This window comes from Artibeus jamaicensis, unplaced genomic scaffold (genome assembly GCF_021234435.1).
Source record: "Artibeus jamaicensis isolate MK-2021 breed Jamaican fruit bat unplaced genomic scaffold, CSHL_Jam_final contig_1132, whole genome shotgun sequence".
Lineage (NCBI taxonomy): Eukaryota > Metazoa > Chordata > Mammalia > Chiroptera > Phyllostomidae > Artibeus > Artibeus jamaicensis.
Window position 1 is genome coordinate 7595915 of NW_026521221.1, and position 23578 is coordinate 7619492.

General features: G+C 40.2%; 2 protein-coding genes across 2 annotated transcripts in view; one reads left to right on the forward strand and one right to left on the reverse strand.

The window, feature by feature from the left end:
* EXD1 (exonuclease 3'-5' domain containing 1) overlaps positions 1-17896 on the reverse strand; it is a 39586-nt gene extending 21690 nt beyond the window's left edge. Inside the window, exons 1-6 of the mRNA XM_037161795.2 lie at positions 17777-17896; positions 15062-15240; positions 10988-11056; positions 8157-8214; positions 7721-7848; positions 4362-4420 (exon numbers count right to left, since the gene is read on the reverse strand). Of these exons, the coding sequence (XP_037017690.2) occupies positions 4362-4420; positions 7721-7848; positions 8157-8214; positions 10988-11056; positions 15062-15194 (447 nt within the window). The 5' untranslated portion in view covers positions 15195-15240; positions 17777-17896. The remainder of the gene's footprint in view (positions 1-4361; positions 4421-7720; positions 7849-8156; positions 8215-10987; positions 11057-15061; positions 15241-17776) is intronic.
* A 554-nt stretch (positions 17897-18450) lies between these two features.
* The window catches only part of CHP1 (calcineurin like EF-hand protein 1), a 41403-nt gene continuing 36275 nt past the window's right edge, over positions 18451-23578 (forward strand). The window contains exon 1 of the mRNA XM_037161699.2: positions 18451-18749. Within this exon, the coding sequence (XP_037017594.1) occupies positions 18683-18749 (67 nt within the window). The 5' untranslated portion in view covers positions 18451-18682. The remainder of the gene's footprint in view (positions 18750-23578) is intronic.

Genomic DNA, 23578 nt, shown 5'->3' on the forward strand with positions numbered 1-23578 from the left:
AGGCCTCAGTAAGCTCCAGGCTAGACACTAGAAGCAGCTAGGCTAGACTCACATCTTGGCTCCACCTGGGAATCTATAAGCCCAACACAAGTAGCAGCCATCTCAGAATGCTTTACAGTTCAGGCAGGGTGGCTGTGGGCAAAACACAGGTGTGGCTGACTTTGACTTGCACCACCCAGGACACCCCAGGGTCAAACACCAGTGAACAGCTACAGACTACATCAGAGCACTGCCACCCTGCCCCTGCACAGCTGATCCTCCATGGAGGGTGCAGGTTGGTGGTCAGTGGTCATAGCCAGTCCTTACAGCTCACTGGCCTGGGTAAATCCTTCCCATTGATCTGCCAACAGCAATCAAAGATCAACTACTAGAGTGAGTACTCTACCCACACAAAGGATGCACCTCGAGTTCCCAGCTTGAGTGACAGGGGAGGCTATGCCACTGGACCCTATATGACACCTATATTAGGCCACACTACCAAGATGCAGAGTCAAAGCAGCTCTACCTAATACATAGAAACAAATGCAGGGAGGTTGACAAAATGAGGAGATGAAGAAACATGGCCCAAATGAAAGAACAGATCAAAACTCCAGAAAAAGAGCTAAATGAAATGGAAATGAGCAATCTTTCAGATGCAGAGTTCAAAACACTGTTATAAGGATGCTCAAGGACCTTAAGGAGGACCTCAGCAACATAAAAAGACCCAGTCAGAAACGAAAGACACACTAACTGCAATAAAGAACACTTTACAGGGAAACAAGAGTAGAGTGGATGAAGCCAAGAATCAAATCAATGATTTGGAACATAAGGAAGCAAAAAACAACCACACAGAACAACAAGAAGAAAAAATAATCCAAAAAAATGAGGATAGTATAAACAGTCTCTGGGACAACTTTAAGAGGTCCAACATTTGCTTCATAAGGGTACCAGAAAGAGAAGAGGCAGAGCAAGAAATTGGAAACCTTTTTGAAAATATAGGGAAAGAAAACTTCCCTAATTTGGTGAAGGAAAAAGACATGTAAGTCCAAGAAGTGCAGAGTCCCAATTATGGTGAATGCAAAGAGGTCCACTCCAAGATACACATCATTATTAAAAGGCCAATGGTTAAAGATAAAGAGAGACCCTTAACAGCAAGAGAAGTTACCAGTAGGTTGCCAGATGGGAGAGGGGGAGGGGAAATGGGTGAAGTGGTGAGGGGATTAAGAAGTACTAATAGGTAGTTACAGAATAGGTGTGGGGATGTAAAGTACAGTATAGGAAATGGATTAGCTAAAGAACTTATACAGGACTTCCGCCAAGATGGAGGCATAGGTGGATGTGCCGTGCCTTCTCACACAACCAAGTTTAGAGACAACTAGATATTAGCAACAGAAAACACAACCAGAACACGGAAAATTGAACTTTTTGGAAGTCCGTTAACAACAAATTCTTCAGCCTGACCGGTAAGGGACGAAACCAGCGGCTGGTGAAGTGGGGTTGCACAGGAAAACTCGGTCAGACGGACTCAGGCGCGGAATCCAGACTCGAGGAATCCAGACGCACGGAATCCAGGCACAGGGCTGGACCTAGTGAGCCACTGAGCGAGCAACCAGGCGAGCGACCGTGGGGGAGACAGCGGAGGAGCGGTGCTGCGTGTTGACTGTGGTCGTGCATTTGTGCGTGGGTGGACAGGCGAGGGAGTGGGCGGTTGGACCAGGGCCCGGCGGGTCCTGTGGCAAGCGGCAGTAGAGGGCGCCGCCATTTCCCTGCTCTGACCCCACCTCCACATACAGCGTCATAACCCAGCGACTCTGAGTGGCCCGGCCCAAGGGAACCACCTTAAGCACTGCTCCTCACCCAGCTGTGAGAAACAGCAGAGGGGGTCGCCATTCCCCACTCTGACCATGCCCCCACATACAGCGTCACAACCCAGAGACCTGGGAGTTCAAGGCGCTGCTTCTCACACTTAATTGGCACGAACAGACCAAAAATGGTGCAGGAAGATCTCAAAGCCCCAGAACCTATAGATCTAAGCGATGAAGAAATAGCAAAACTCTCAGACGCACAGTTTAAAACACTGGTGATCAGGATCCTTACAGAACTGGTTGATTATACCCACAAATTAGACAAATATATGAAGGCGAAACTAATTGAAATTAATGGAATTGCACAGGAAACCAATAGCAATGAAAAGGAAACTGGGACTCAAATCAATGGAGTGGACCAGAAGAAAGCAAATAATGGCCAAACAGAAAAGAGTCAAGAAGCAAGAATTCAAAGAAATGAGGAGAGTCTTAGGAACCTCCAGGACATCTTTAAACGCTCCAACATCCGAATTATAGGGGTACCAGAAGGGGGAAAGGCACAGCCGCCAGTGGAAAACTTATTTGAACAAATAATAAAGGAGAATTTCCCCAATCTGGCAAAGGGAAATAGACTTCCAGGAAATCCAGGAAGCTCAGAGAGTCCCAAAGAAGTTGGACCCAAGAAGGAACACACCAAGGCACATCATAATTACATTCGCCAAAATTAAAATGAAGGAGACAATCCTAGAAGCAGCAAGAGCTAAGGGGACAGTCACCTACAAAGGAGTCCCCATCAGACTGTCAGCTGATTTCTCAAAAGAGACCTTACAGGCAAGAAGGGGCTGGAAAGAGGTATTCCAAGTCATGAAATCCAAAGACCTACAACCAAGATTGCTCTATCCAGCAAAACTTTCATTTAGAATGGAAGGACAGATAAAGTGCTTCTCAGATAAGATCAAATTCAAGTAGTTCATCATCACCAAGCCCTTATTATATGAAATGTTAAAGGGACTTATCTAAGAAAAAGAAGTTAAAGAAACATGAACAGTGAAAGGACAACAAACTCACAGTTATTAACAACCACACCTAAAATGAAAGCAAACTAAAAGGACAGCTAGATCAGGAGTGGAAACATAGAAATGAAGATCTCAAGGAGGGTTAGCAACAGGGGAGTGGGAGGAGGAGAAGGGGGGAGAAGGTACAGAAAATAAGTAGCATAGACAGTAGATAGAAAACAGAAGGGGGGGGCAAGAATAGCATGGGAAATATAGAATCTAAAGGACTTGAGACACATGGTCATAAACTAAAGGGGGGGTAATGGAGGGGATGGGGGGTAGGGTGGAGGGGAATGAAAGGGGGAATAGAACAACTGTAACAGCATAATCAATAAAAAAATTTAAAAAAATTAAAAAGAAAAGAACTTATACATATGACCCCTGGACATTAACAATGGACATTGTTTGAGGGAGCAGGGGGTGCTGGGTGGAGGGGGGCAATGGGGGAAATATCAGGATAACTGTAACAGCATAATCAATAAAATAGAATTTAAAAATTAAAAAAAAACCCAGACTGGTGCGGCTCAGTGGATTGAGTGCTGGCCTGTGAACCAAAGGGTTGCCGATTTGATTCCCAGTCAGGGCACATGCCTGGGTGCAGGCCAGGTCCCAAGCTGGGGCGTGCAAAAGGCAAACCACACATTGACGTTTCTCTCTCTCTCTTTCTCTCTCCCTTTAGAAATAAATTAATTAAATCTTTAAAACATTTTTACAAAATGTACCCATGCAGACACAAGCATAAGCTTGCACCTAAACAGAAAGCATAATGACTCCCCAGAAGTCCAACTGTGAACTATACCCCTAAGCTGCCATGCCTCAAAATAATAAATGGTTATAGAAAAACTGCCCAAACAGAGCAACTAGAATTGTGTCTTTAAAACATAAGTAAAAACAAATTTCCAACTTTCCTCTAAAAGTGCCAGGGGTTGTCCATCTCACTCAAGCCAAATTCAAAATCCTTATAATGTCTAAAAAAGCCCTACCTGAACTACTTCCTGTTTCTTCTCACTTCCTGTTACTCTTCTTCACTGTGGTCCTGCCACACTAACCTCCCTGCTGTTCCTTCACACAAGCCACACGTGCTCCAGTTTCAGGGCCTTGGCACTTGCTAATTACACCTTCTTTAATTTCTTTAACTTAGGTAGCCACATCCTTGGCTCTGTTCTTTCAGGTCTGTGTTCCAAAGTCACCTCTTCACAGAGGTTTTCTCTGTCTAAAAACAGAAACTCTCTGTCGCTCTATTCACCACACCACACTTCATTTGTTTTTCATAAATCTTATCACCAGGTGATATATAATTATTCATCTTCTTGCACTAAAATGTAAGCTCCTTGAGGGCTGGAAACTGATTCTTGTTTTATCCCAAACTTCAGAACAATGTCTGGCATACAGTAGGCACTCAAATATTTTGTTAAATTATTAGAGAAAACATCAGTAATCTTATAGTAAGAGAAAAATGTGTGAGACATAGACATGATACTCATATGCAGACAATACTGAGCATGAATGAGGTGATACTTACTGCGGCACCAAACTTCTGCTGGAACTGATCAACGACTGTGTATGTCACCTCTTCTTCCTCTACAGGGGAATGACGGTATGAGATATATTTGTCTTCCTTGGAAATAGAGTAGCCTTCCCACTAATTTTAGCCATATTAATAAATTCCTACTCTATTGTAACTCAAACATCCAATGTTATTTTACTATCGCCTGCATCAGCCCATCACACAGTGAACACTATTAGCATCCTGTTTGTCAACTGAGAATAAACAAAAGCCCCACCATTGATAATTTTATGAATTGGACTATTCAGTCATTTCCTGTGATAATCCAGGAATGTTTTCTTCCTATAGGTTGTCCTAAAATATTTCAAGATATGCACTTTTTTAAACTTTATTTTTATTGTTGACATTATCACAGATGTCCCCATTTCACTCCACCCCTTTGCTTGTCTCCACCCAGCCCTCACCCTGCTTCCCTCTGGCCATCACCACACTGTTGTCTGTGTGCGGGTTATGCTTATATGTTCTTTGGCTAATCTCTTCCCCTTCTTTCATCTAGTGTCTCCCTCCCCAGTCTGTTCCATGTATCCATACCTCTGGGGTTTGTTTTGTTTTTTGTTCAGCAGTTTATTTGGTTTATTAGAACCCACATCTAAGTGAGACCATGTGTTTTTTTTTTCTTCTGGCTGGCTTATTTCACTTAGCATAATAATCTCCAGGTCCATCCATGCTGTCGCAAAAGCATATTCAAAACAAAAAAATTACAGTTTAAAATAAATTTTTTAATTAAAAAAAATTAGTCCTGGAGAAAGGCCAATGTCCAACCTTTTGGAATTCTCTAGGTTCTGAAAATTAAATATTTTTAAATTATGTAATTGAAAAGATTACAATTACAGTATAACATGTAGTTCTTCTTCATCTCCCAACCTCTAAAACTTTGGAGTGGCACAGGACGCAGTCCAGGAACCTCTTTCTTTTTTCTAACCATACTCACTCTTCTGGTGAGCTATGTCTTCTAGTCTCAAGATTTTAAATATCACTTACAGGCTAACTCTTGAATTTATAGCTCTACCTCAGACCTTTCCCCTCATATCTAGACTTAACATTCAAACTTAGGTTGACAGAAACTAAAGTCCTAATTATCTCCCCAAAACCTTTTCCACCCATAGTCTTTCCCATCTCGGCTTAATAACTTAGGCTCAACCCCCTGAAGTCATCCTTGATTCTTCTCTTTCTCTCATATCCACATCTGATCCATCAGTACGCCGTGTATGCTCCACCTCAACATACATCCAGAATTCCACCATTTCTTTTTTTCTTTTAAAGATTTTATTTATTTTTAGAGAGAGGGCAAGGGAGGGAGAAAGAGAGGGAGAAACATCGATGAGAGAGAGAACTATGGATCTATTGCCTCTTGTAGGTGCCCCAACAGAGGGATGGAACCTGAACCCCAGGCATGTTACCTGACCAGGAATTGAACAAGTGGCCTTTTGCTTTGTGGAATGACGCCCTACCCACTGGGCCACATGGGTCAGGGCTGCCACTTCTTACCATCCACACAGCTACTACTACAGTCCAAGCCCCATCATACCCACTCATCTTAAAATATTTCAATAGCCTCCTGTACATGCTTTCATCTTTGCCCTCTTGTCAGCATTTCTCTATACAGCCTTCAGAGAGGCTTGTTCAAACAGAAGTCAGATCATGTTACTCTACTGCTCAAAACTTTCCAATGGGAAATAAAAGTTTTAAAATAGTATACAATAGTATAATATGAAATACTTAGAGATAAATATGGCAAAAAATATAAAGACATGCTGGGGACTATAAAACATTGCTGAGAAATTAAATCTAAAGAAATGGAAAGATATACTAGGTAAATAGACTGGGATACTTAATATTGTTAAGATGCCAATATTTCCCTATCTATAAATTCAATGCAATCTCAATAAAAATTGCAGTGGGGTTTTTTTGGGTAGAAATTAACAGGCTAATTTTAAAGTTCATAGGGAAATTTAAAAAACTGAGAATAGACAAAACAACTTTGAAAAAGAACATCACCAGACTTCAAGCATAAATTGATTGTAAACAGTCTATTGTTGGTGTAAAGATAGAAAAATAGATCAATGTCAGAGAATAGAGTGTTGAGAAATAAACCTACACATTTATAGACAACTGATTTTTGACAAAGGTGCATAAACATAATTGAGTGAAGAATATATAGTCTTTTAAACAAATGGTGCTGGAACAACTGGTTATTCATATGCAAAAAAGAAACTTTGATTCATACCTCACATCTATACAAAGATTAACTGAAAATGGACCATAGACCTAAATGTAAACCTAAAACTTATGAAATAGCTAGAAGAAAATATGGAGAAAATCTTTGTAACTTTGGGTTATGAAAAAATTTCTTAGAAATAATATCAAAAGCATTATCCATAAAAGACAATATAGATAAAATGTGGTTCATCAAAATTTTAAAAGTCTGCCCTTTGATACTTTAAGAGAATGAAAAGCCAGGCCACAGGTTTAGAGAAAATATTTACAAAGCATTTATGAGAAAAGGCTTGTACCCAGAATATATAAAGAACGCCTAACATTGAATAATAAGAAAATACTTCAATAAGAAAAATGAGCAAAAGATATGAACGGACATTTTAGCAAAGATATTCAATGGGAAATAAACACATAAAAAGATCTTCAAAATCCTTAGTCATTGGGGAAATGATAAATCCAAAAACTCCTCAGTGGCTTCTCTTCTCACTTCAGAGTAAAAGCCACTTCAATAATTACAATGTCTCCCATGATCCACTGACCCCGCTTCATCTCCTCTACTCTCCTCCAGCACACTGATCTCCTTGCTGTCATGTCAAGACCCTGACGTGTTCCCATCTCAGGGCCTTTGTATTTGTTTTCTTTCCTGCTCCCCAAATATTTCCCACAGATACCCATATAGCTCCACCCCTCGCCTCCTCCGGGCCATTACTCATGTCACCATTTCAGGAAGGTGTATCCTGGACACCCTAAATTGTAAAACCACCCTCTCCACAGACTTCCACTCTTTCTTCCTTTTTTCTCTCCACAGCATCTCGCACTAGCACACTATATATTATAGCCATGTATCTTATTTAATTATTTAGTGTGTGTTTCCTAAACCAGAGCTCAATGAGGGCACAGATACCACACCTCAGTATACCAAATGTCCAGATATAGTGTGCACTCAAATATTACATCGACCAAGGAAGCAAGATGTTATCTTAATCCAATGACTAAGAAGCAATGACTTAGCTGAACATTCCACATGGAACCCTGACTCAGGGTCATGCCAACTCTGAAGAGTTGTGAACCACAATAAAGAGAGGCCCAGCACTCACCCGACAGGCTGTACTTGAGGTCATTCAGGAGAGAGGTGGTTGGTGCCTCAAAAGCAGGAGAAGGAAGCTCACATACACTTAGGTCTTCATTTTTCATTTTATCCATCCTGGTGCTCTCTGTATTTGGACTGTGCTTACAAAAAAGCAACACTCAGGTGAATTGTTCTTTGTTGTTAAAGCCATACACAGATTTTGCCACATGTCAATGATAAGAACTCTAGACATTCATCTGTTTCATAGCTGGCCCATTCATCCACTGCTTACCTGACTTGGATATACCATCTAAAGATGGGGAAAATACCCATCTATTTTTTTCTCATTTCTATTACCTCAGGTCATTTTAGGAATTACCCAGCTAGTGAATTAGAGTTAAGACATTCTACCCTGACGTGTACATTTGGGTAACATCATAATTAAGAAAATTATTCCATCATACCTAACAGAGGATGACTTTTCTCCCAATGAAGTTTGTCCTGCTTCATCCAGTAGCTCCACTGTAAAATAAACAAATGGCTTCCAACAGTTTCCAACCTGAAAGCAATTAACACCCCATCTATCCTCAGATGGGCTGTGGATGTCTGACTGTATACCACAGACAGTAATTAGAAATGAAATGTTGGTCCCTGGAGGACCTTATACGCTATCTATAAAAGAGAGTAGAAAAGACTATCATTTCGATTACAGTTGACATTCAGTATTGTGTTAGTTTCAGGTGTACAGCATAGTGGTTAGACATTTATATAACTTACTAAGTGATCACCCAGACACCTGGCACCATATATAGTTACTGCAATATTATTGACTGAATTCCGTATGCTATACTTTATATCCCCATGACTATTTTGTAACTGCCAATTTGTGGTTCTTAATCCCCTCACTTTTTTCACCCAGTCTCCCAACCTCCATCCCTTCTGGCAACCACCAGCTGATTCTCTATGAATTTGTTTCGGTTCTGTTGTTCATTTATTTTGTTTTTTAGATTCCATATATGAGTAAAATCATATTTTTCTTTCTCTGATTTGTTTCACTAAGCATAATACCCTCTAGGTTCACCCATGTTGTTGCAAATGGTAAAATTTCATTCTTTTCATGGCCAAGTAATATTCCATTGTATATATGTAGCACTTCTTCTTTATCCAAATGCCTATCACTATATCTCTATGTAGCTTGGCCTTCAGAAGGATTAGAAAACTCTTTACATGTGCCCTTTACCCTTTGTGTTCCAAGGCACCTTTCTGGTAATACAGATTGGTTCTAGAGATATCTTTTTTCTTCTACTCATTCTCATCCTAATGCACTTTCCCTCACACTATATACTGTTTGGGGGTTTTCTACAAAATCATTTACAGAACTGTCCCCTTCAAAACTCTCATAGACTGCTACATTAGTAGTTCAGTGACATGAAAGGTAATAAAAGCTAGACTGGAAGTAATAAAAGATATATAAGAGAAAACATTCCATGAGATTCAGAAACTATTTTTGACCTAGCAGTACAAGGGAATGTAGGAAATATCATATATCATTGATTTGATCAGGCACATTTTAAACAGCTCTGAAATTGTATATGATTTACAGTAACTGCACATGACAATTTAACTGGCAGCTTTTTTTTCCTTCTTAGGATGGGAAAAATAATAGTGTATGTTACAATTAATGGCATCTTGATTCAAGTAAGTACACTTAGTTACTTTTCAGGGGGAAAGGCTGTCAAGGGCCTCTCTCAAATGTCTCTTTCCCCTGCACTACCTAGAAGTGTTGAGCCAGGGGCAGAGAAGGTGAAATTCACTAAAAACAATGATCAGCCCATTATTACCCTTCATCTTGATAATTCTTATTCAAGGTGCTTTTCAGGGAGACCCCCTCCACCCCTGATTGAGACACAGGGCAAAGAAGGAGGAAGTCATTTTTTGAGCTTAACAGTGATGAACAAACACTAAGCCTTGAGAAAGAATTTAGGAGGAGATGAAATCCATGTGTACAGACCACAAGCTAGTCAATGGTTAGTATTCTCCTGAGTTAGGGAGCTGGTAGTACTGATCCCTTCACCTCTCATTATGAGCCCATCCACAGCCTAGCTTGGAGCCAGTCCAGAGCTCTGCTCCTCTGCAAAGGCTAATACTTAAAACACAATGAAAAATCCCACTACTGCCACCACTCTCACTGCCATGTTATAGAAAGGTGTTCCAGGGACAGAGTGCTTACAGTAGCATCTTCAGTGACAAAGGACAGTTAGATAGTTGACTAGAAGTGGGTCTGGATTGGCAGTCATTAATTTGGCAAGATTTTCATCTCTCCCTAAATCTTACTTTTCTTATAAAACAAAGTAATCTTTCAAACAGCAGTAATCTCATTTATAGGAGTCCTTTCCTTTCCTCATATTTGCCCAAATGGTAAGAAGACAGAAACCTATGCAGTCTGAGACCTCCCTCCCTACCACCCTCTCCACCCTGCACTGATCTTCATTCCTCCTTGGTGGGCTTTCTGCTTTTGAGCTCTTGGAAGCAAAAACAGTTCCTGCTCCCAGCCATTTTCTTAGCCCATTTGGCTTGTCTGAAGCACATGGACCAGCTGAGCTTCTGTATTCTTTCAGGCAAACAACTGTACCTATTCTTGCCAAATGGCTTTGGTTGGCAGAAATAAAGAACAGGGCTGTTTCCTGTGATTCCAAAACCCAAAAAAGCTCTGCAAACCAAGAAAAGTTTTGGTAACTCTTTTAGTAGGAAACCCAAACTGACATGCTATTTATAATGCTATATTATTCCACTTAATATGATTATCCGCCCATTTCTCTGTAGAAATGCACTTCGTTATAGAGTGTTGACCAGATCCATTTGAGGTATTATGTAATATGAACAGTACATATCCTGTGTTAGGTTTTCCAAAAGTCCTGAACCATTCTGGACTCTGAAACATTTAGTCTCAAGGTTTCAGACAAGGGACTATGAATGTACTATGAACTAGTAGTGTTAAACTTGCTTGCTGAGCAACACAATTCCTTTCTGTTCAGATTCCTGTCTGGTGGCTGAGTTCTAGTAGTGAGCACCAGCCACCCTCACATTGTGAAACCAAGATGACTAACGACTATCCTGCTCATAATATCCATCGAAACAGTAAGGGTCAACTCTCAAATACCAACTTTAAGAGTTCATACATGCAATATTAAAGGCAAGATAATATATTTTTTCAAACATTAGAATGAGGTAGTGCAGTGAATTTCTTACTAATGAAAATCCCAATATCAGAATTCCAGGAATATGAAGCTCTCACCATTCACAATCTCATGGCCAAAAAACATCTTCACTCCTGGGATACTTCGACCAGTCTCCACATTCTTCACTGTTATAGAAAACAATTCAGTTCGTTAATAAAAAATAATATTCCCTAAAACTATAAGAAAATATGATGCTTCTCAAAAGTGCCCAATCTGAGTTTTATAAAAAATTCCCAAATTATTTTTCCCAAGGAATGAAGAGTGAACAAAAAATTACAAAGCTATAGTTTTGAATCAAGTAGACTAAAAAACAGAGGAAACCGCTCTGGCCGCTGTGGCTTAATTGGTTGGAGCATTGTCCCATAATCCAAGTAGATTGCAAGTTTGATTCCTGGTCAAGGAATACGCTTAGGTAGCAGGTTTAGTCCCTGTTCAGGGCATGTATAAGAGGCAACAAATCAATGTTTCTCTCACATTGATGTCTCTCTCCCTTTCTTCCCCTTCCCTTCCCCTTTCTGTAAAATCAATAAGCATGTCCTTGAGTAAGGATTAAAAAGAAAAAAAAAAAAAAAAACAGAGGGAACCTGCGAGGAACTAAAAGGGCAGCAGTAGCACACTGAATCTGAACTACTCCAAAGAAGCAAAGGCTGGGTAGCTCAGTTGTTTAGAGCATCATCATCCTAATACACCAAGGCTGCAGGTCTGATTCTCTGGTCAAGGCACTTAAAAGAATCAACCAATGAAAGCATAAAGAAGCGGAACAACAAACTGATGTTTTTCTCTCTCTAAAAATCAATAATAAATAAAAATTTAAACTTCTTCCAAGAATATGCTAAAGCCTTTGGGGCTAAGTATATATACTTACTATGTTTTCATTGATTTTTATTCCATCAAACTCCAGAAGAATTTTAAGGCAGCTAACTATTTCTAGGGTTCATGCTCACAACATGCTACATGCTAAAAATATTAATTGGCAGGGACAACAATCAAATTCCTCATAGTAGTTAAGGAATTGGGAGTTTAGATGTCACGTGTACAACATGGTGTTATTTATCTAGATGGAAATGCTCACAGCAGCTGTTACATGAGAAAATACTTGTAATAATGGAAGCTAAAACAACTGTGTATACGACATACCAGACTTATATTATGTCAATTACATAAATCTGTGTCACTAAAGACTAGAGAGAAACTTACCAAAATATTTCATTTGGACTGAATGCTTTGTTGAACAAGCATGAGGCATTTACTGATTATTGTCTACTCAGTATCATCTATTCAGGCTAGAAACACGCTCAACCTCCCTGTAGACAGTGGTGTCCTACTGGACTTCCAGCGCATCTTTTAGGGGACTGACTCAGCTGGGTGGAATACCCTTTCACTGTATTTCCTCTTCCTCTTGTCTGGAACTCCGAGGTTTGAGGTCATGTGCTAAAGATGGAAGAGCAGAAAGATGAAAAACCCCAGATCCCTGACAACTTTGGGGAGTGTCACAATAGGCCTGGGATGTCTGCCTTATAAGAGAGAATAAAATCCTAATTTGTTTAAGCCCCTGGAAGCAAATCCTTCTAGCACCTGAGCATGGTTCCTAATGACACAGCATTAAAATTTGCAAGTAACTAACTTGAAAATTCTTATTCCTCCCACTTAAAAATTTTTTTAAATTTAATTTATTTATTTAGAGAGAGGGGAAGAGAGGGAGATAAACATCACTGTGTGGTTGCCTCTTATGTATCCCCTACTGGGGACCTGGCCTGCAGCCCGGGCATGTGCCCTGACTGGGAATCGAACCAGTGACCCTTTGCTTCCCAGTCCAGTGCTCAATCCACTGAGCCACACCTCACTTAAAAATCTTTCAGATTGTTTCACATTGCTTTCAGAAGTGTCAAAATGATATGATATGTAAGATCCTTCTAAATTATCCATGCCTACTTCTCCAGCCTTATTTCTCACATCTTCACCACTAAAATTTACTTAGGTTTTCTAAATGCAGTAAATTTTCATGTCTCTATATTTTTGTACATGCTGCTACTTCTGCTTAAAACAATAGTTCTCTCAAAGTGCTCCCCAGCATAGCATCAACAATACCTGTAAACTTGTCAGAAATGTAAATTTTGATCCTTGTCCTAGACCTTAAAAAAACAAATCTTCCAGGTTATTCTGATGCACAAAGTTTGAGAACCACTCGCTTAAAACAGCCTGCCCCTTTCTTCCCATCCAGTTAATTCCTACTCACCTGAATAAAGTTCTGCCATCAATTCCTCCTTTAGGGAAGCCTTCCCCACTGTACTAATCCTACCACTCAGATCTAAATTACCGGTACCTGAACCTTTGTGTTTCCAATGCATCTTGTGCGTCCCTTTATCAGAGAGGATATCACACTGTAGTACCGCATTAACACTTCCTTATGTCTCATTACTAGGCTAAGTTTTTTGAGTATGGGGACAGTGTTTTGGTTTTTTTTCTTTTTAAAGATTTTACGCATTTAAGAGAGAGGAAGGAGAGAAGAAAGAGAGAGTAACATCAACACGTGGTTGCCTCTCATGCCTTCAACCCAGGCCTTGTTGGGGACCTGGTCTGCAACCCAGGCGTGTGCCCTCACTGGCAATCAAACCAGCGACCCTTTGGTTTACAGGTCGGCACTCAACACACTGAACCACACCAGCCAGGGCAGAGATGTTACTCTTATCTATATCCTTACTACCTAACACAACCCTGGGATATAAAACTACCAATAAATAGTTACCAAGTGAATTAATGCTAGCCCACAAAAGTCATAATATGGTTAACAATAACACTAATCTCTCAAATGCCCTTTATGCATATTTTAATAGTGAACTTGAAACTTACCATGCCAGGAAAACAACTACCCTAGCAAGTCAATATTCTAGCTGAATAAAAAACTACATATTGTAGCTTCAAGGTAAACACATGGAAGATCCAGGAGAGTGGCACACCCAGAGAGGGCATGAGAGAGTCCCTTCCCACATACCTTGCCCTACGCATCTCTCCCATTTGGCTGTTCCTGAGTTGTATCCTTAGTAATATACCAGAAATGAAGCTGGGAAGCTGGCAGGTGTAGGTTATTTTATTACCATGAGAATAATATTGGGTTGGCCAAATAGTTCATTTAGTTTTTTCTGTATGATGGCTGTAGTAGTGCTTAGTTGTTTTAACTTCAATTGTAACAATTTTGTTAGATTGTATTGTGACAGTTGTCATATTATCGTGCACTTAAAAAAAAACCTTACCAAAATCAGTGGGGTTTTGTGCAGTTATTTTAATATTGAAGATGGAAGAAGATATGTAACATATTTGGCATATTTTGCTTTATTTCAAGAAAGGTAAAAACACAATGGAAATGCAAAAAAAGATTTGTGCAGTGTATGGAGAAGGTACTGTGACTGATGGAACATGTCAAAAGTGGTTTGTGAAATTTCTTGGTACTATTGACATTTTGGCCAAATAATTCTTTACTATGGGACAGTCTAACGCATTGGAAGATGTTTAGAAGCACCCCTGGCCTCTACCCAGTAAAAGCCAATAGCAGGAGATAGCTGACATACTCAAAATATCCAAATCAAGAAAGTTATTCGAGAAAATGAAAAATGCATGGTTTTGGGGGGTTTTTTGCAGAAAACACTAAATGGACTTTTTGGCCACCCCAATAGACAATCACTGAGGTGGCAGAGCGGGAGCACAAGGCATGAGATCCCTCCTGGCATGTGCACTATTCCTAAGCAACCTACCTACCTATGGACTTCTTTTTGCATAAGAAAAATGTCTTTGTGCATTTGTCTGTTGAAGATGAAAGCAATTCTAACTAATGGAGAAGTTATTTATAATTTCAAGATGTATATGGAGAAAAATGAAAAGAACTACCCAATCAAAAAACTCTCTATATTGAAATTGTCCACTATCATGTCAATAAAAGTACAGAAATGGAGACAAATTGGCAAATGCAGCTATGTTGTTCTGCTAGAGAAAATAGCATTCTAATCTTCCTCTTACCCCTTGCCTAAAATAGGAATAATGCCTACTAACGATCCCTGTGGAGCCCACAGTCATCATTCGAACTCAGTTATTAATCTCTATTAAATGGCAGAAGAGTATGAGAAATAACAAGAGACCTTTCTTCAGGACAACAATCTTGTTAGGGTCCACATGCTGGAGCACTCCCTCAAAGATGCCACAGACTAATGTGAGTTTCACCCTTCTCCACAAAATCTGATTGAGGAAATGGTAGTCACTGCTGAGATCCATGCCTTTTGATTCCAGAAGCAGTCTTCACATAATCTTCTTTGAGTATCTAAGCATTTGAAAATAAAAGAGATCTACTATTTTAAAAATATTTTGGGAAGAGTGGGTTTTTTTCCTCTTTCCCCATACCTGGAAGGGACAAGAAAATAAAAACTATGAGAGTAATTCAGTTTCGTTCAACTTTTTAGAATGATAATGAGAAAAAGATCTCTTTAAGCACCAACTCTAATATTTACATGGGAAACAGAAAACCATAGGACTTAAGGCAAGGTAGGCTTGGCTTTTTTGTCTATAAAATGCGGTAATACACTCTTTCCTTCCTTTGCTAAATAAATAAGCACTTAGAGGCTTTTAAATGGCACACACTTATACCTTCTTAATACCAACCCAAAACATGAAAAGAACAAATGAACAAAAATTGATACTAACAACATTTGTGACACATGCTGCAATAAGCTGTTTACCCAGAAATGTCTGTGATCTACCTACCCTCTTCTGGATCTAGCCCCTTCTAGATCAGTAACATTTCCAGAGTTTGACATTTCCAACCAAATCATAAGTGACTTAGAACTCTCACAATTTATCCATTACCATTCCAGCTGCCATGTCACTGCCAGGGCCATTCCATCCAACCTGGGCCACAGCTCGGGCACTGGGCTGCCGGAGTGTCATCAACAAGTCATCACCTAACAGATTAAACTGCCACATGCCATACACAAGTTTTATAAATCCAACTGTTTTGTGAAAATGATGCGTGCTTATTATAAAGAATGATAATGCAGAAATGTACAAAGAAAAAACTTTATCTTATAGACATAAGTATCATTCATAGTAGACACTCATATTTGTAGTGTAACACTGTATATTAAAAGATGAATCTTTTTTAAAGTATCTTTTAGAATCCTGTTATTTGGATGTTCTTGCATATAGAACCCCAGATAAGTTTTCCTCTATGGTTGAAGCTGCTTGCCTTTGCCACACTACAAATAGTCAACCACTGAATTAGCAATTTACTTTAAAATGAAAATTGATGCAATAATTAAGGCATAATTCAACTAGGAAGAAGGTAAGAAGATAAGTAGTAATTTAAGCTAGATACATAACCTATATTTTTATATTTTAAGGTCTAGCAGGGGTGTCCAAACTTGTGGTGTCTCAAGGCTACACTGAAAGAAGAAGAGTAGTTTTGGGCCACAAATTAAATACACTGCAACATGTAATCACACACACACAAAAATCTCACAATATTTTAAGTAAATTTACGATTTTGTGTTGGGCCACATTCATAGCCATCCTGGGCCGTAAACAGCCCACGGCCCCAGGTTGGACACCCCTAGGAGAGTGCTTTCACAAATGTTATTTGTTGCCTACAACAACCACTGCCTAATTTACATATGCAGAAACCGAGGCTTAACAATTTAAGACACCTGCCCAAAGTCACACATTTAGAAGGTAATGGAACCTGAACTAAAACCAGGCACCTAGGGGAGGGTATGTGTAGTCTAGGGCAAGATCAAGCGTCAAGCATCCAAAGAATATTGTCACCAAAGTGTCTGAAAAAATCATTTTTCTTTTTTTAAGTCAATCCAATAGGCAAAAGGGGAATTTTCACAGAAACAATAGGACATAATACTGGAAAAATCAGACCAAAAATTCACTTATATTTTTAAAAGATAAGAAACAAAAGTTTGTGAAATGCTCGGACAGTAAGGCAACTTAAGAAATGCTAAAGTCAGAAACAAACAAACAAACATTAACACAAAGCAAAGAAAGCTTTGACTGAGGACACCTGCAAATGGAAGATTCAAGATTAGGAAGGAAAAACTAAGGTCAGGATCTAGAGATGGGCTTCAAGACGGACTCACAACAGGGACACTCAGGTGGCTGACATCAAGATTTTTCTACCATACCCATACACACAAGATTAAAAAGAAGCTCCTATGGCTTCTAGACAGGCATATCAAAACCATCACACTCTGGACCTGGAAGCAGACATCACCAGCTCCCTCAAGAGCAAATCAGTAATGAAAACAACTCAGTGAGTCTAGAACCTAGGTCTCGTGGTAAGCCATCAAAGTCTTAGGCAAAGGTAAAAACTAATAACCCAAGTTAAATTGGGCAGCTTGCTAAGAGCCCCGCAGTGTGTAGGTATTAAGTGATAGCGCTTAGAATCTGGTTCTAATCATATCTCAAACCTAATCTGTACAAAACATCTCAAGGCCTGGCCCAGCAGCTCAGTTAGGCCAAGGTGGGGAAGGCTGTGGGGCTTGATCCCAGGCCCCTGCACATACAATAATCAACCAATGAATGCATAAATAAGTGGAACAGCAAATCGATATGTGTGTGTGTGTGTGTGAAAATTAAATTTTAAAAATTTAAAAAGAAAAAAAACACTTCAGGGGTGGTGTGAGGAGGTTCTTAAAAGGCACAGGAAAAGACCTACCGGTAGTTCACCTGAGAGGGTGTACTAATTTAACAGGTAGGGTTTCTTCAAGAAAATAAAAATGTGTCATAGGAACAAAATGCAAAATTCCTCATTTTAAAGGCAAAGTAATAAAATAATAATAATAAAAGGCGAACCATACACTAGGAATTTACTCTTCTCTGCTGTTTGGGTTTTTATCCGAAGGGAGTTTGGGAAATCCTGACCCAGTTTTCGCCAAACGGTGAGTTCCTCCAGCTTCAGTCTTTACAACTTTAAAACTGGATTGCTGTTGAAGAAGAACTCTGGGCGAGTTCCAAGCCCAAGGCGGCGGTTATCTAAGGACAAGGGAAACTTAGGGAGCACAGGGAACCCGCTCAACTCAACGGACGCGCCCAACAAGAGGTCCAGCTGTTTCCTGAAGAGCCAATCAGAGCGCGGCCCTGAGACAGATTTCCCAGTGCCCCTAGTGGCCAGGAGGGAGAGAGGGGTTCTCAGAAAAATAAAGAAATGCAACTCCCAGCTTGCGGTTCCCAGGAGACACACCCTAGAGTTAGCCCAAGCGACGTTTTGTCTATTTTTATTGTTTTTCTGCGCCGACTGCTACCCATAGGGTGGGATTTCTATGTTATAGTTCTGTGAGACCCTGCTTGGTTACGGGCTGCCTGTCACAAGTTAGCTTGTTGTAAAGTGAATCAACGGCATTGCCCCTTTAATTGCGGTCGCTAGAGCCAGAGTGGCATTGCCCTTTTAAGGAGTTGCATCACAGTTCCGGGGGCGGGGCTTATCGGTAAAGCTACTCGGCTGGGCGCTCTGGTGATTCATTCTGCTGCCTGAGCTAAGATCACCGACGACGTCGTCTCCGGCGCCGGGCTCAGCCTCGCTCCTGATTGGCCACCCTGGAGGCCGCCCCCGGCCGCGCACCACCCACGGGTACCGTCCCCAGTCGGCGGTGGATACGCTACCCTCTACCTTCCTGACCCCTGGTCCTTCCTCTTTCCCCCCCTTCCCTCCGACTGCCGCAGTCCCTTCTTGCGCGCCTGCTCCCGGAGGAGCTCCTGACTCAGTGATGGGGTCTCGGGCCTCTACGTTACTGCGGGACGAAGAGCTTGAAGAGATCAAGAAGGAGACTGGCTGTGAGTTCGGGTAGCGGGTGGGAACGCGACTACGCGCCTCCGGCAGGCTTCAGGACCGAGGGCTGGTGCCGCTGAGGTCTGGAGCTGGGGTACCTGAAGGTGGCGGGGGCACTGGAACTTCGGGGCTGAGAGCTGGGGAACCTGTTCTTCCAGCTACGGCTACCCGGAGCGGTGTACTGGCTCTTGCGGGGGCTGTCCTTTGCCTCAAAGGCAGGCGTGTAGATTTCTTGTAGGGCTCAGACACTGCTCATTTCTCCTCTCCAAGCTAAGGAAGGCCCCCAACCCCCTTTGTCTTTCTTCTCACCAACCTGAAATTCGGGAATTCTAGATGGACCCTGTAGAAAACAAAATTGCTTTCTGGGCAAGGACATAAAAACCACTGACATCTGTAGGAAATCACAAACAAAATCTTGCCACAGCTGGAAAAAAACACCTGCAGGAAGTCAGTCATATAGTAAGAGTTTGAAAGACGTGACTCGGTGACCGGAGACCTTGAAAGAATCAGGGATCTGACAGTATAAGACTTACGAACTTGTGGAGAAAAAGCAGGATACTGTGACCGCTGGTTTTTACTGACTCAGGATGCTTGCTGTCCCGATTTCTGCTATATTGATTTCTACTGTGCTCTTGTACTTTATGCAGTCACCATGGAAATTGGATATGCTCCAAAAACTTCAGCGTGAATTTGTACTAGGAACTGATTTTTTTAATAGTCCAGTCTATTTTTCATTAACCTGAGCAAAGGAGTTAACAGGGCTTTGGGAATTCAGATCTCTGTAAAACACCATCACCCACGTTGGTATAGCCCTTAATAATGCATATGATACTTTCTATTCTCAATAATCCATTGTGACTCTTGTATTTTACATGAGTTAATGTAAGCATCTGAGATTTGTCTCTTCATGATACCTGTCTTTGATAATGAGGTGACCAGTGAGTAACTCAGCGGCCTATATGCAGTTAATATTGGGGTATAGTGAGAGAACTACAGAATTACATAGGCAGTGTGACCTGAGATCAGTTAAATGCTGTCCATTGCCTTCTGACAAATTAAACTTTCTAGAACCTTAAAGTTGGAAGGGCTATTATTTAGCCTCAGTTCTTGTCAGAGTGGATTACTGCTTTCAGCATCCCCTAACATATGGCCGTTATGCTTCTCCATAAAGACTAATGATGATGAGCTCACTACATACCATTGCTGTCCTTCTCATGGTTTTGGATAATGACAGAAAGTAGTTAGCTGTTTATAATGTGCAGTATTTGTTTGGCTACTTGACTTTCTGGTCAAGCATTTTATTACATTTTATGGCCACGATCCCTGGCCTTTCTTAAAAATATAAGAACTGTGTTAGGTCTAAGGTGACACCAGAGGTAAAACATTTGTGCTTAAAATAAAAAGTCACATTAATGAGGAAATGTAAAGTGTGAGGATGGGAAAAGGCTATTTTTTGCCTCAAGATAAAGGGAGTAGTAATCCCATTCTGACATATTTACATTTGACCAAATGAAAAGGGCCTGGGTGCTATAGGACTCTGGGTTATTTTACTGTATGACTTGTGGAAACACAGAACTAAGTACTCCTGGAAGAGCTGTTTTCCTCCTTACCAAAAAGTGAGTCAAGCCTCACAGAGAGTCTTAATCACAACCAGTGCAAATGTATGTACTGAGCCAGAAAGCCTAAAGAAACAAGTACTTACTAAATTTCTGCAATGTCTGTATTCAGTACTGTTCTAGGTACTCCAAGCAAATGGTGATGAAAGATGCCCATGACTTGGTGGTGGAGATAAACCCACAAGAGTTAGGATTAGCATCAAGACATAAGGTTACTGAAATTGTATGACACCCACGTAGAGAACTCAGGGAAGCTATGTGGGCTGCCCTTATGGAGGACAGGCACTGGGCTTTGACTCATGCATGAACAGGTTACATTTGGGTAAATTAGGGCATTTTGGTGGCTTCCAAGAGCATTACCCCAAGCCTGCTACACAGTTATTCCTCCTCACTGGGAGTTGAGTCATCAGTTTATCTAGTTAGTGTCCATCAGCAGAATTTATTTTATTTTATTTTTTAAGTAAGTTTAAAAGTTTTCAATTACAGTTGACATACAATATATTAGCTCCAGGTATACAATGTAGTGATAGTTATATAACTTACAAAGTGATCACCCCGATAAGTGTAGCATCCACCTGACACCATACATTGTTATTAGAATATTATTGCAGAGTTAATTTTTAAAGTAGTAGTTTGACATGGTGGGGGAGAGAGAGATGGAATTTGTCCTGTTTTTATCTGCTTCTCAGTTTGGGAAACTATCAATCAGAAACACTTCAAGTTAAACACAAGTGTAAGACATTTCACTGTACCCTTTGCATGTAAGGAAATGTAGCATAATTGAGGAAAATTGACTTTAAATTACAAGCAATAAAAGATGTAAACGATTTTTCCTAAGTCTAAATTGATTAGAATTCATGTATCACTAGTGTAGCCAGCATTTGAAATTTAATCTAAGTGATTCTAGGAAAGTAATTATAGGTAAGAATTACTGGTAATACCTAATGTTAATTAAGCCTAGAATTAGTTAACTCTTCCTTCCTGAGAGTTAATTTTGGTATTCTTGATTTAGTTTATTTTGTATTTCCTTTCATTCTTTAGCTTTTAAATTTTTTCCTTTGACACTCTAGTAATGAGTTGAGTCATTTCCCATACAAGAATCAACCAATGAATGCATAAGTGGAACAACAAATCAGTATTTGTCTCTACCTCCCATTATCCTTTCCTCTCTTTCTCTAAAATCAACAAATTAAAAACGCTTTTTAAAAAAATAGTCATTTAGAACATATGCAGTCCTATGTTCATTGAAGCATTATTTGCAATAGCCAAGATATGGAAGCAACCCAAGTGCCCAGGAATAGATAAGTGGATAAAAAAATGGTAATGTGTGTGTGTGTATACATATACACAATGGAATATTACTTGGACATAAATAAGAAAAATCTTAACATTTGGGAAAACGTGAATGAACCTAGAGGGTATTATGCTAAGTGAAATAAGACAGAGAAAGACAAATACCATATGGTTTCACTTATATGAAGAATCTAAAGAGCAAAATAGCCCTGGCTGGTATAGCTCAGTGGATTGAGTACAGGCCTGTAAACCAGAGGGTTGCCAGTTTGATGCCCAGTCAAGGCACATTCCTTGGTTGTGGGCCAGGTCCCCCAGTAGGGGGCCACGTGAGAAGCAACCACACACTGACGTTTCTCTCCCTCTCTTTGTCCCTCTTTTCCCTTCTCTCTAAAAATAAATAAAATCTTTTAAAAAATGGTGGATGTTTATTTTTTTTAAAAGAGCAAAATAAATAGAAACAGACTCAGATACAGAAAATAGACTGATGGTTGCGAGAGGGAGTGGAGTTAGGAGGCTAGCTGAAAAAGTTGAAGGGATTCCCTGGCAAGTGTAGCTCAGTGGATTGAGTGCGGGCCTGTGAACCAAAGGGTCTCTGGTTTGATTCCTACTCAGGTCATATGCCTGGGTTGCAGGCCAGGTGCCCAGTGGTGGCCATGTGAGAGGCAAACACCCATTGATGTTTCTCTCCCTCTCTTTCTCCATCCCTCCCCCTTTCTCTAAAAATAAAGAAAGAAAATATTTTTTTAAAAAGGTGAAGGGATTAAGATATACAAATTGGTTGTAACTATGAAATAGTCATGGGGATATAAAGTACAGCATAGGGAATATAGTCAATAATATTGTAATAACTAGGTACAGTGCCAGATGGGTACTTGAAATATCGGGGGGGACACTTTGTAAAGTATTTGATTGCCTAACCATTATGCTGTACACCTGAAACCAATACAAAATAATATTGAATGTCAACTGTAATTGAAAAATAAAGAGTAGATTCAAGTAAGGGAAAAAATTGAGTTCCACAATCACTTGAGGCAAATCGTGTAAATAAGAAGTAAAACATATTAATACAATGCCTGAATAAATATCAGAATATATATATCCACAAGAAAAGAAATAGCCACTTAATCCTGTGAAAATTAATTTATGCCAACTGATTAGTAATGAATACAGATTCATTTATTTTTAGTCTGCAGCTTCTGGTGTGTGTCATTTGGTATGGGGAGGGTATTAAATTGGTTTACGAAGTAAATTTTACTTCCTGGTGAGGTTTGTGTATGTTTCATAGGTGTAGTGATGATAGAACCAGTATGGACTTCTAGACAGTTGCAACAAAGAGCACGAGGCTGGCAAAGGCAATTGAGAATAATTTCCTGGGCTAGAATATAAGTGGAAGTTCAACTTCAGGCTGTGGCTGCTACTACCTCCTAATGTAGTGACACATGCACTGACCAGCAGTGCCCAAGTAGTTATGGATGATCAAGACAAATTCACACGGACTATCGAATCCTGTGGAGAAAAGGGGCAGGACACTCTCTCTAGGGGAGAGTGCCGCGTACCTTTTGCCTAGACAGGCTTTTATTGGTTTTTTTGCACAGGCATTCAGGTACAAGCTTATTAATCATGGATAGACAGTAAACAGTAGATAGTATACAAAAAATCATTCGGGCTTGTCCTTAAATTAAGGTCTGTCAACTAAAAGGCTATTAAACTATGGGAAAATAAAAACATTTAACTAAAAGCATTCTTAGCAGAGTAGGTCTCACAGGTTTGTTAAGAATTCTTTATCTTGCCAGATTACCTGGGCCCTGTGCTAGCTGGTGAAAGGTTGCACGGTCTTCCCTGTCACAGGTATTTAGGCTTAAGTGGATTAGAGCCAGGAAACGCTTCTCCCAGAGGACATGGGGACTTGGGCTCTGTTAGAGTAG